Here is a 12,555-nt window from a genome sequence, read left to right on the forward strand (position 1 = left end):
ACGGCTGTAATACTTTTTATCTAAATACATTAACTAAGAAATAAAGTTAAATTACAAACAAACATTGGCGTAGCATGTTCAGTAATTTATTTTAATGAGAAAGGGAGGGGGGGGGGGATTTTGATACGTTCATGTATTTTGGAGTTTGTGGAATATGTATTAATGTGTGCGCACTGTCATCTCATTAATTTACCTGACGTAAGAAACAGGAAGTTTTAGTGGATGGAGTTTACTTTGTTACCAACTTTGTTACTGTTAAAAAAATGGTACTTCAAACCATCTTCTTGTCCTTTCTTGATGATATTTATAGAAAATATCCAAATTTATCGAGTTAATTGAATTTCCTGATGATTTGATTGCGAGAGTGCTAGGAACGTTGTACTTCGGCTGTAGATTAGTGATTAACGAAGAAGAAGAAATGGGTTGGAAGCAACGACTTGACATTTTAAAAAACATGAAAAATGTATGTGTCAGAAAGCTCTATTGCAAAACACGTCCTTTGGTTGAATACTAAGGAAGGAGCCGAGTGGTTTCAAGTTAATTGGTGACAATCAAATCGTTAATGAATAGTCTGTTGTTAACCCCTCTCCTCGTTTTTCTACACCGGCCTGAACACCACCGAAAGATTGATCTCTGTTTAAACGCGGCCATAACTTACATTTGCTTTCGAATTATGCTTTATTTACGGAAATTATCAACTTGTTACAAATACAGAAATACAGAGCGATTACAATGAAACATGAAGGTATCTTTATGAGGGTATTGAAGACTTGTGCGAAACAGCGAATCAGGCTTTAGTCACGGAAAACATAGCCGACCCTCTCACGAGTATCTCCGGTTAAAACGTCACATAAACAGATGACCGGAAGTGCCCGGTGTTTCAACTTTCAAGAGTTCACTGATATCATGTAATATGGCGGATTGTAAAAATTGTGGTATGTTTTACTACTGGAAAATGGTATGCATAACCACACTTACAACCATCTACATTTTACAAACTTTTTTATGTTTTAACACTTATAGAGTGATCATTAATGGAATCTTTATGTTTTATTTGAAATAATATGTTTAAAATAACTCACAGTTAGCACAAGTTGGCAACTTGGCATATTTACACTTGTAGTAGTAGATTTGCTACTAGATATTTAATTCATATGATAATGCAAATTGATATCTTCCGTTAAATCAAAGTCACATGGAGTAGTAACTTCCTAACAACAAATTGGCTATTGGAGTTTCGAAGGTTAATGAAAAAATGTATCGTTTTGGGAAAAAGTTTAAGCGTTCAAAGACGTTTTTCTACACTCGAGGCCCTCGACGATCACCTATTGATTCGGTAGGATAAAAATTAATTTGTTTCAAGTAACTCAATTTCAGCTTCAACTTAAGAAATGAAGTTTCATTTCAACTACCACATCTGATCTTTGAGATAATACTCTCCATCCATATACTTTCATGATGGAAATTTGCTGTTGGTGGGCTACAAACAATCAAGCTGCTTTTCGTATTACATAATGCTTATGATTGTGAAATTATTAAAGCCATTCATTCACTTGCATTTGTAGGGGAGTTATCTACGGATGATAATTGTGGTGGTATACATTGTTTCAAGTACATATAGATAGCCCTCTTTGGTTTAAATATTTTAACATATTCACTAATGTGCAAGAATTGATAGTTGACTTTGGAATTTGTGAACTATTTTGGAGTTCCTACTTTGCTCTCAAAAGGTCTCTGTACATATTAGTACAATTATGTTGCTTATAAAATTTTGGCATGTTCAACAAAGCTTGTACAGAAAGGTAAGAAGGAAATATATTGCATTTAAGCTTGATTGTTGTAAGCCCACCAGCAGCGCCGAACAGATACATTTTCTTCCTATTGCAAGTTAATTGTTTAGTGGTAGTAAACATATGTGTGAAATATGTTTTAGTTGACAACTTATAATACATTGTTTCATCACAAAATAGATGGCCCCTCATAGCAGTCAATCTAAATCAAACGAAGACTAAGTGGAATGTAATGTGGTTAGTCTCTAAGTATCTCAAAATTATGAAGTCTGAAATATCTGTGTGGGATGTGTTGCATTAAAGTTGTGAACCTTAGGTGAAATGAAAAATTAAATATGTTACTTATCATATATGGAGCATTGCAAACTTTCTCTTAGGAAATGCATGATGATCATCCATTGTTAGAAGAATGTGTTGAGTCAAACATCACTCTTGAACAACCGTTGCATCTGGTTAGTTTTAGTTGAATTATTCAGGTTTCTGTAAAGTAATACAGTAAATTCTTTATGCTTGTCAGAAAGCCAAAGTAATATTATAAACTCTTTAGATTTCCCAGAATATTGATGAAACTATTACCGTTGATGTCGACAAATCTCAACCTGATGAAGTAAGTGCAACTTGCAGATACAAATATAGTGCTCAGAGCAATATGAAATAAAGTAGCACAGATAAGATGAAATCTTAATAGTTTAAAACTTAACTCAGGATTTATGCTTGATGCAATCTACTATAATGTATTTAATGTGATCCTCACCTATAATATGCAATATACTTTCTGCCAAAGTGCAGGGTTACCATCTATGTATATGGTAATCATGAGGAGGACACAATGTTTATGTATAAATATATAAAAGTGACTATAAGTTGACTAAGCTTATTGTGAGTAATGTTTATAGTGAAACACCTTAATCATGTTTTTCATTTCTCAAATTAATAAGCATATCATAAAATATTATAGATCAAATAAATCTTTAAGTACTTCAGTTAGCATTCATAATCAAACATTATTGACAATCATAACAACTTATTCATGACTCAATAATCACTATGTCAACAAGATAAATATTTCTCCCTTAATGGAAACTTGTTCAAATAATCACCAAGATAATGTAAAACTTTAGGAGAAACAACACACTCATAACATGCATTGGTCTCACAGAAAAGAACCCTACCACAACCTAGGAAGCACATTATGCTGTTAACACTGACCACTCTAACCCTGGCATACAATGTTTTCATATGAAACTTATCATGAATGTAATTTCCGTTCTCTGCCTAGAAGAAAACTGTAACCACTTTGTTGACTGGAGTTATTTTCCTCTTGAAACAATTTAAACTTGAGTCAAAGAATTTAAGTTCCCAACAAAATGTATTGTTTTTTTCTAGAAAAATATTGAAGCTGTTTTGCATTATACTGGGTTATTGCTTCAATTTTCTGCAGTAACAAATTTGGGGGAACATCAATCATTTGCTATTCTTGACTATAATGTGGAGAAAAGAAAAATTATGGTGAGCTCCTTAGTAGTGAATGTATTTTATAATGTTATATTCATATATATTTTACATTTAATTAAGCACACTTCATATGTGTTTGTTCATCGGTACCCTCATTATCGTGTAAATGGATTTGTCTGGTTGTTTGGCTGTTCATGTGATCGATTCACTGGAATTTGTGCAGGCCCTTAGCTCAAATACTAATTTAAGTACAGATAAAGGTATACAAGATTATTAAAATGACTAATTGTAAATTTAAGCACTAACTTCTGGAATACTCTTTAATAGTTGTAAGCTATCCAAAATGCTTACATATATTGGCAATGGAAAGATTTTTGAGACTTATGATGAAAATTTGGGAATAACCTCACAAGAATCAAGTTTTTTCAAGAGTATGTTATTGTTCTCATAATGCAGAATAAAGTAAATGGTTTGAACTCGGGAGTATCGTGACATGTTTGTGGATGTAGGTCGTCCAGGTAGTTGAGTCCTGAGAAGGACTGTTTGTGTTGATGTTCAGATCAAAAATTTTTGAAGATGACTACCGCTAAGGTTGTAGAAACGTCAGTCAACACCAACAATAACAGTCATTTTCAGGACTCTACTAACCTGGACGATCTACATCCAGAAACATGTAATAATGCAGAATGGTGGTTATTTTGCTATATGAGAACAGTATGCTAATATCATGCCAACCTGTGAAAGTAATTTTGCATAAAATTGATGGTATGTTTGTTTTTAATTTTTAAGTTGTGGAAAAATCAGGAACATCTGACCCAATAGATCATTCATACTGTGGAATGTTTCCTAAAGAGGTTTTACTTGCAGTCATTGATTAAATTATAATATGTTCTACGATAGCTCCTTCATGTTACAGGACTTGTTTAAAGCCGTTAGTGGTGGTCCCAACTGGATTGCTGTAAAACCAGTCAATCGCGAATGGCGTGTGCACATTTACTTATTCTAAAGTAGCACTACCTCAAGCAGAGCTAAGATGTTCTAATTGTTCATCTTACCTCTGCATTCATGTTACAATCTTGGGAAGGCGCTGGAAATCGTACAAGATGATGACGACTCGCAGCTAGCATATTTTAAGTTAGCTTTGAAACCTCACCTGAAATGAGAAATTACTACGAGTTGGCAACTCGTAGTGAAAAAAAGTTAAATTATTTGAAATAGGTAAAGTAGTGTAGTAAATGGAAATAATATATATGTGTTTGTGTAATGGGTGGCCAAAAAACATGGAATCGTCATTTAAATTTCAATACTCATTTTTCACACAGGTTGTGATGAGAATGATGCCAATCATTTTGCTAAGCTTCTGGCTATGAACTGGTCAAAGATATTCGTACCTAGTGCTTGTGGTACTTGCTCTTGTGGTGCTGCTTGGGATAAGCGTGATGTATCAGATGACTGGCTGGATGTGGAAGGCTGTCATGTGGCGTATCTTTATGATTTCCACTGTGTGAATGGTTTGTAAACTGAATTATTTATTACTTTCTTTGTATTAGTGTCACGACTACAATCTTCTGTGAATTTTAGTGTATTATCGACTGTGTTCTACATGCACAAACAAGAAGCGGTACGATGGTATCGAGAACAACGTCTTGTGGTTTGGATCATTTTCCATTTCGCATGCAGTCCTCAAAGATTATATAAGGCATTTTTTGGTTTCAAGGTACGTGTGATAGTCAGTTATCAAGTATAAAGTAAACATTTTTATCTACATGATTAATTATGAATTCATGAAAACATCTTTTCATCTTTTAAATGGTTTAGCCTGCCCATGTATAAATATTACGTGACGTACGTCCAAAGACAAGTTATCTCAGTAAATTTGAATTTTTCTGGCATTATAACTTACACCAAGTTTCGTCTGGCAGTTACTGCAATGATTAGGTAACTTTGTTTTTTTTATTTCAACCTGCACCAATTTTTTAGGTGAGTTACATGTATTTAAAAGTTTATTTGATCGGATATTCGTTTGTTTAAATTAACTTTTGTTGTAATGCTAAATATAAATGATAAAAGTACGTATGCTACCAATATATATATATATCTGTAGCACTTACGTATGTTTAGCATTTGATCATTTCATTGGTGGTGAATTTATGATAAGGGTGGGGAGTGTAGGTGCACAGAGGTGCTCCCACCTGTAGGTAATGGTCAACAAAGGGTACATAGAGAGGTACAAAAAATGAAAACACTATCCTACTTTTAATGTCCAAGAAAGTCTGAACATTTATTTACTATCATTTTACTTTCCTTATGAAGTGGCAACACTGAATAGATCAAATGGCATTCTTATTTATTTTGTTGACAAAAACAGGCAGTATTGTATCCGCTTTTAAGAATAACTATGTTAATTGGTTTTTAACCATAGATCTAAAAAATCCTTGCTGGATACAACACTGATTTTTTACGCTATTTAGATTACTTGACATTGACTTTGTTGACGCTTTTCATTGTAACATCTGTGGAAAACATCCGAAAAAAGTTGTTATGGACGGTACGGCACTTGGTATCCAAAAAACCTTCTTGCCTCGTAAGGTAGCTCCCCAGAAGGCCCTACGATGGATGGAAGATAAGTGTTTTTTCTGGGTGTGTATTTTTTCATTGGCTAGCTGGACATGTGTTTTATTTTGGGGCGGATTTTTTCCAACACTAGGTTCGAAACGCGGAACTTCCTCAATCGGAAGAGGCAGAGAGTTGTTGAAGAAATTTATAAAGAACCAAATTACAGAAGACGAACTCGTGGAATTAACCTCGGAAGTATGAATGTTGTTAGTTGTTTATTGATGTACAATATGCTAAGAACATGTTGTAGCTATTTTTACAGGCTATTTTACTATTGCTCGTTTATTTAGATTTCATCTCCTGGCCTAAAATGCTAATCGTATCCCTTAGAGAGGAACATTTTGGTGTCACGTTTCCAGAACCTTGCATAAGACTTCTCAAAGCACTTGCGTCAGATAAACCTGTTTGTGCAATTGTACCTCCTGTGAGAGGGTGAAGGATTTGTTGATCAGAATTGCCAACGGAGCAAATCCAAAGGACAATCCATTGTCTGATTTACAACTTTTGCACGAACAGGTCCCCTCTTGTTTTGTCTTTGCAATCATTTTGCAGAGCTGCCAAACCCCATACGTGTTTTTGTGGGGAAATGGTCGCCAAAGCGTCCAGTCCTTTTACTGACCAAACGGTGTGAGCGTTTGCCCCACAACCTTCCCAAGTTCAGTGTGATGGTCAGTTAGGTTTTTTCCATCTTTGCCTTCTCTTGTTGAACGTGGGCACTATGTTCTTGACACAAAAGAGCTGGTCATTTAGATGATTGTGCCAAAGGCGTTCGTTCAAAGAAGAAGCATGGGTCTTTAATTCCTGGGATATTCTTATTTTATGTCCGCACGGTATGGCAAAGAAGCATTAATGTTCTTGATCATAGAATGACAGGAAAATTCATCCCGTAAACTCTCCTCATTGAAAAATTATGAGATTTTTTTATTGTTTTTTAGGTATTTGTTACGGCTTTCAAGTGATGCCCGATCATGAATCACCCAATGTTCCTTTTACCATTTTAAGAACTCGATTTTCTGAAGGTAATTTGAAGTTTTTGAGGTATTTCTCATTCTTTTACGAGAATTGTGAAATTGTTAGCGTTTCGTTACTCCCAATTGTAAACAAATAAACTTATAATGTTTAGCTCCTGAACTAGTGATCTATGACAACGCGTGCAAACTACACGAGTACTGCCTTAACCGCGATCCTGCTTTTTTTAAAAAATCCAAATTCATCGTCGACAAGTTTCATTGGAGAAACCATTCTGGTATAAAACTCGTATTTTATTATGCTAAGTGTGTCGAAATTGAAACGACTCATATCTTTGACTCTTATAGGTTGCTCTGAGGGATACGATATTAATAGATATCCCATTTTAAAAACGCACAACAGCCAAGCTGCAGAGCAGTGTAACTCTGTAATGAAGCCACTTGCGTCAATGGTTTCATACATGGAATATGACAACTTTTTGCTATTTTCGAAATTGTATATTTGGTACAGAAACATGTTGCGCATAATAAAATGCAATCCTGGACGGGATGTTCCAGAGGGAAACGTTTCTTGCAATCAGCAATATTATCAGATAAGTAGTATTTGAAAGCCAGTATTATTTAATTGGGAACCATGTTGAAACGAAATGCTAACACTTTGGAACAAACAAAAAAAGTCTAAGTAACAGTTGAAATATTTTTCTAAATTCATCATTTTAAAGAAAATACGTCATATTTATGACATGTCTGCGTAACGTATAGCTGTAACATTTTGTCCTCAAACAGCTTCTTATATTTTCGCATTTATAGCATAATGAAAAATTTTGGATATGAAAATGAATGAAATCAATTTTTAAAATGTTGAAATCATAACTCGCACGATATTATAGCTTTTCAACGTCAATGGATAATGCTGGTACTCATTAGTTATTAAGTATATATATTTACTCCACGATTATTCTATGGAGTAGTAATGTTGCACCTCATGACACAATCAGAGTTTATATGAAGAAGTAATTGAACAAATGTGCGGAGCATTGACCATTTATATAACGCCTGTTTTTCATTGTGTGTAAACAGGTCGACTGTTACAGGGACTGAAGAAGCTCTTTAGCTGCGTGTCTTCCTCACTGTTTATATTTTCTATCGATGAGTTGATGCATCCCTAAAATATGATAAAATTATCTGTTATATGTCACATACTGGAATATGTTGCTTTTAAATTATTTGCGTATTTTGCGACAGCAAATGTCTACATAACAAAATACCTCCTTTATTATTACTCTTGCAAACTCTAACAAATATACGCCGCAATCGTGACCATTTTTTTGCCTTGCAACCTGAATGGTGATTAAATAACAACGTTTGTGACATATCCATACATTGACTTTGTAGATCAATGTGTTTATGCTTGTCAAACAATTACTCGACTTACATCAGTGTTAGTAAGGGTAACCTCTAAAAAAGGGAATAATTTGCTTGTCATGTTGGTTTTCTAAATTTGTTTAATATTAAAGAATTTTCTTTGTGATTTGAATTTTGAGAATGTTCACCTTCAGTGTTGAAATCTTGTATTTCTTTTATAATTTCTTCATTTGAAATTGCTTTACTTGTTTGTCGTGAGCGCTAGAAAAGCGTGTTTCTTTTATAAATAAAAATCTTAGATTTCCATAGAGTGTACATACTTCGATGCAAATGATATTGATGTGCAACTCCATAGAAATGAATCGAGTTGAAGTCTATTGGGATCAATGCTTAAAGCGTTGAAAATGTCTCCAGGACAACTTGTGTCGTAATGGCGTGGAACGCCCATGAGGTCTTTTCTGGACTTAATGCACATTATTAAGGAATCAAATAAATTGTCATTGGATTAGAAACTGTCTAACTGAATAATAAACATTAGCATTTCTATACTTTTAAATTTTCGTGGATGTTGAGGTATCAGCCAAGTCCAAATAAATTGGTATTAGTTCTTAACATATTTTAGGGTCTTTTTAACATTGGTGCCGAAATAATATGTTATTTCTCTCTAAAAATGAATTGTGGTACTGTTTTGAAATTTAAAAAAATAAATGAGTTTCTAAAAGTTTTCTTATCTTTTCGTACAGTTCTCATCTGTTGTAAATTCACTAATTGTGTATCCTCTTCTGATGGGTATAGAAAAAAACGTCTATTTTGCATGCTGTTTTTGTAATTTCCTGGACGTTCATCATTCTTTTCATCCTCTTTTATGTTATTTAATGCAGCTCTGTTATCAATAAATTTGTTTTCTTGAATCTCTTTTCTTGCTTTATCACTTCTTTTATCTTCTATTTAGGAGCATAGACACTTTCCAATATCTGCATCTGATTTTGCCTTCTTGGGAATAAAAGCAAATAGTAGTTCGTGTTTTAAATGTTCTTATATTATTTCTTAAAAGATAGTTAGTGGTAATTTGTCTCTCCTTGGACTAAAATGATTGTGTTTGTCTCTTTTCATTTTTCTAAGTGTCCAGTAAACTAATTAAAATAAAAGTTAAGAGAAGCAGTGAGTTGTCTCTCTGTATACTAAATTCCATACTAACATTACCTTAATTTCATGAACGTATTCTCCATACGATAAAGGATCTCATCAGTTCTTTCTTTATTTAAAATTTTTCGAGTTGTTCTGTTTTACTTTCTTCATCAAATTCCTTCTTCTCATCAATCATCCTCTGAGATTGGTGTACAATATGTAAATAAAAACAATGAAAATATTGAAGATTGATTCACTTGATTTAATTTGAAGGCTGGGATTAATCCTGGCAGATGGCGAAACAAATGGGATGTGGAGGAGGCCAAAACAACGGTTCGCTGCCTTGCTTTAAAGTCTCTACTCTGAAATAATTTCAGATATTGGTAAAATATACCGGAAAAATGGCGGTGTATAACCATGATGAAATGATGGCTAAAACAAGTAAATTTTTTTACGAGGGGATATAAAATTCTTTCGTGTTTGTACACAAAGGTGTAAAACTATATGAGAAAATTAGTAAAATTAGATATTATAAAACATACTGGAAAAATGGTATGTATAAACTTTTGCTGATGAAAATGATGGCTAAAAATGCTAAATTTTACGAGGACTTAAAATTTCTGTGTGTTTGTGTGTCACTATGGTGATAAACTAAACGAGAAAATTAGTAATATTTCAGATATCATAAAACATAAATTGGAAATGTGGTATGTATAACTATGATGAAATGATGAATAAAAACAAGTAATTCCCTTTACGAGGACTTAAAAATTCCTGTGGTCTTAGGTGTCACCATGGTGTAAAACCAGATGAGGAAAAATTAGTAAAATTTCTAGATATCATAAAATATACCGGAAAAATGGTTTGTATAACTATGATGAAATGGATGGATAAAAAAAATAAGTAAATTTTACGAGGACTCAAATTTCAGTTTGTGTTACTATGGTGTAAATAAGATGAGAAAATTAGTAAAATTTTAGATATTATAAAATATACTGGAAAAATGGTATGTATAACCATGATGAATGGATGGATAAAATGTAAGTAAATTTTACGAGGACTTAAAATTTCTGTGTTTGTGTGTCACCATGGGAAATTAGATGAGAAATTAAAATTTGATAAATATTATACTGGAAAATGGTTGAATAACAGATGAAATGATGGATAAAAAATAAGTAATGATGGACTTAAAATTTGTGTTTTAGTGGCCACAGGAAATATGGAATGGAATTATGGATGAAATGGATAAATGGAAATAATGGATGGAATGGAAGGAAGTAATGGAAGATAATGGAAATGGAATCATGCAATGGATAAATGGAATGGACTGGAAATGAAGGAATATAATGGAATGGATGAAATGGAAATCCATACGTGAGGACCTAAAAATTCCCCGAGGCTCAGGTGTCACTCTCATGGCAAAAACCAGATGAGAAAAAATTAGTAAAATTTAGACATCATAAAACATACCGGAAAATGGTAATGCATAACCATGATGAAATGATAAGAAAACAAGCAAATTTTTATTGAGGACTTAAATTCTGTAGTTTGTGGGTCACTAAGTGGTAAACCAGATGAGAAAATTAGTAAAATTTGTGATTATAAACATACCGGAAATGGTTTGTATAACCATGATGAAATGATGGATAAAAAAAACAAGTACCCTTTTACGAGGACTTAAAATTTCAAAGGTTTGTGTGTCACCATGGTGTAAAACCAGATGAGAAAAATTAGTAAAATTCAGAGGATTATACAAATATACAGAAATGGTATGTATAACCATGATGAAATGATGTCTCAAAAACAAGTAAATCTTTACGTGAGGACTTAAAATTCTGCGGTTTGTGTGTTTATGGTGTAAAACCAAATGAGAAAATTAGTAAAATTTCAGACATTATAAAACATACCGGAAAAAATGGTTTGTATAACCATGATGAAATGATGGATAAAAACAAGTAAATTTTTTTACGAGGACTTAAAATTCCTGTAATTTGTGTGTCACTTCATGGTGTAAAACCAAATGAGAAAATAGTAAAATTTCAGATATTATAAACATACTGGAAAATGGTATGTATAACCATGATGAAATGATGGATATAAAATAAGGAAATTTCTTTTACGAGGACTTAAAATTTCGTAAGTTTAGTGTCACCATGGTGTAAACCAGATGAGAAAAATTAGTAAAATTTCAGAGATTATTGTAACATACAGAAATGGTATGTATAACCACGATGAAATGATGTCTAAAAAACAAGTAAATTATAATTTCCTATAAATCAAAGTTCTAATCCCTGTAACCTCAATGCACATGGTATGCTTTGTTCATGGTATCGATTCCTTTAAATCATTTTATTAGATTAAATTATCTGTTCTTTAGGTTCTATACTAGTGGATTCCAGAGCTTTATTAATGATCGAATTCATACGATCTTGCTTTACTATGTACTATTTCTGAGTTGTCTTACCAGTGTACAGCGGATACCTCCTTATTCGGTGTGGTTGTAAGTGATGTTATACCTACCAGAAAATGGATTTGCAATACAAACTTCGAAAATTAGATACTCTAAAATGTTCATATAACTCCCTGTTATACCTTACATTTTGGTTTAAATTTTACGAAAGCTATAATTGATATGTGTTTAAACTATTGAATGCTAAAATCGATGATTTTTTAACGTTCAGTTTTCGTCTTAGTACCACTTTAAGAATGTTCTTTCTATTTTGGTGAAGTCTTTCTCCTTATTTCTACGTTTTGATATGCTACCTTACACAGGAAAACGCTTTGGTTAAGGCTTATAACATGAACGTTAGTTTATTATTTACACGAACCATGTCCAATTTACGAGCCATGTCCAAATTATTGTTTGTTTGATGCACTGCTACAGTTCATAAACCTCTATAGAAATGGACAATGCTGTGCCGTGGAGTTGTTGCTGCTCGAAGCTTCGCCTCCTGTTTACGTTCAAGGATTGTCTGCTCGCTCAAGGAATCGTTTGGCTTTATCGACAGAGCTGACAAAGTGAACGAGGTTTGTGTTTGGGCCGTTGCAGTTGCTAACTGTAGATCAATATTGATAATTTATTGTTTAATACAAAATGAGTTTTATCAGTTATTTCACTTATGTATACGGTTTGATCATTTGTAATTTATTTTACACACGATGACTTCTGATTGGAAATTTTCGGTTTGCAAACGAGTCACGTGACTCAACTGACGTATTTTTGTGATAGCTGA

General features: G+C 33.2%; 1 protein-coding gene and 1 long non-coding RNA gene across 2 annotated transcripts; both read left to right on the top strand.

The window, feature by feature from the left end:
* The first annotated feature begins 3,621 nt into the window (after nucleotides 1–3,621).
* On the top strand, nucleotides 3,622–4,227 carry LOC124451647. The gene is made up of 3 exons (XR_006950594.1): nucleotides 3,622–3,676; nucleotides 4,035–4,099; nucleotides 4,162–4,227. It is a non-coding gene; the product is annotated as an uncharacterized LOC124451647 (long non-coding RNA).
* Nucleotides 4,228–4,398: 171 nt separating this feature from the next.
* On the top strand, nucleotides 4,399–7,437 carry LOC124452271. The gene is made up of 9 exons (XM_047002854.1): nucleotides 4,399–4,463; nucleotides 4,568–4,756; nucleotides 4,827–4,962; nucleotides 5,064–5,183; nucleotides 5,717–5,872; nucleotides 5,953–6,056; nucleotides 6,797–6,880; nucleotides 6,985–7,107; nucleotides 7,178–7,437. The coding sequence occupies exons 2-9, from the start codon at nucleotides 4,612–4,614 to the stop codon at nucleotides 7,435–7,437; spliced, it is 1,128 nt and encodes a 375-aa protein (XP_046858810.1). The 5' UTR covers nucleotides 4,399–4,463; nucleotides 4,568–4,611.
* Nucleotides 7,438–12,555: the final 5,118 nt, after the last annotated feature.

The sequence above is a fragment of the Xenia sp. Carnegie-2017 genome, unplaced genomic scaffold (genome assembly GCF_021976095.1).
Source record: "Xenia sp. Carnegie-2017 unplaced genomic scaffold, XeniaSp_v1 HiC_scaffold_24, whole genome shotgun sequence".
NCBI classification, from domain to species: domain Eukaryota; kingdom Metazoa; phylum Cnidaria; class Anthozoa; order Malacalcyonacea; family Xeniidae; genus Xenia; species Xenia sp. Carnegie-2017.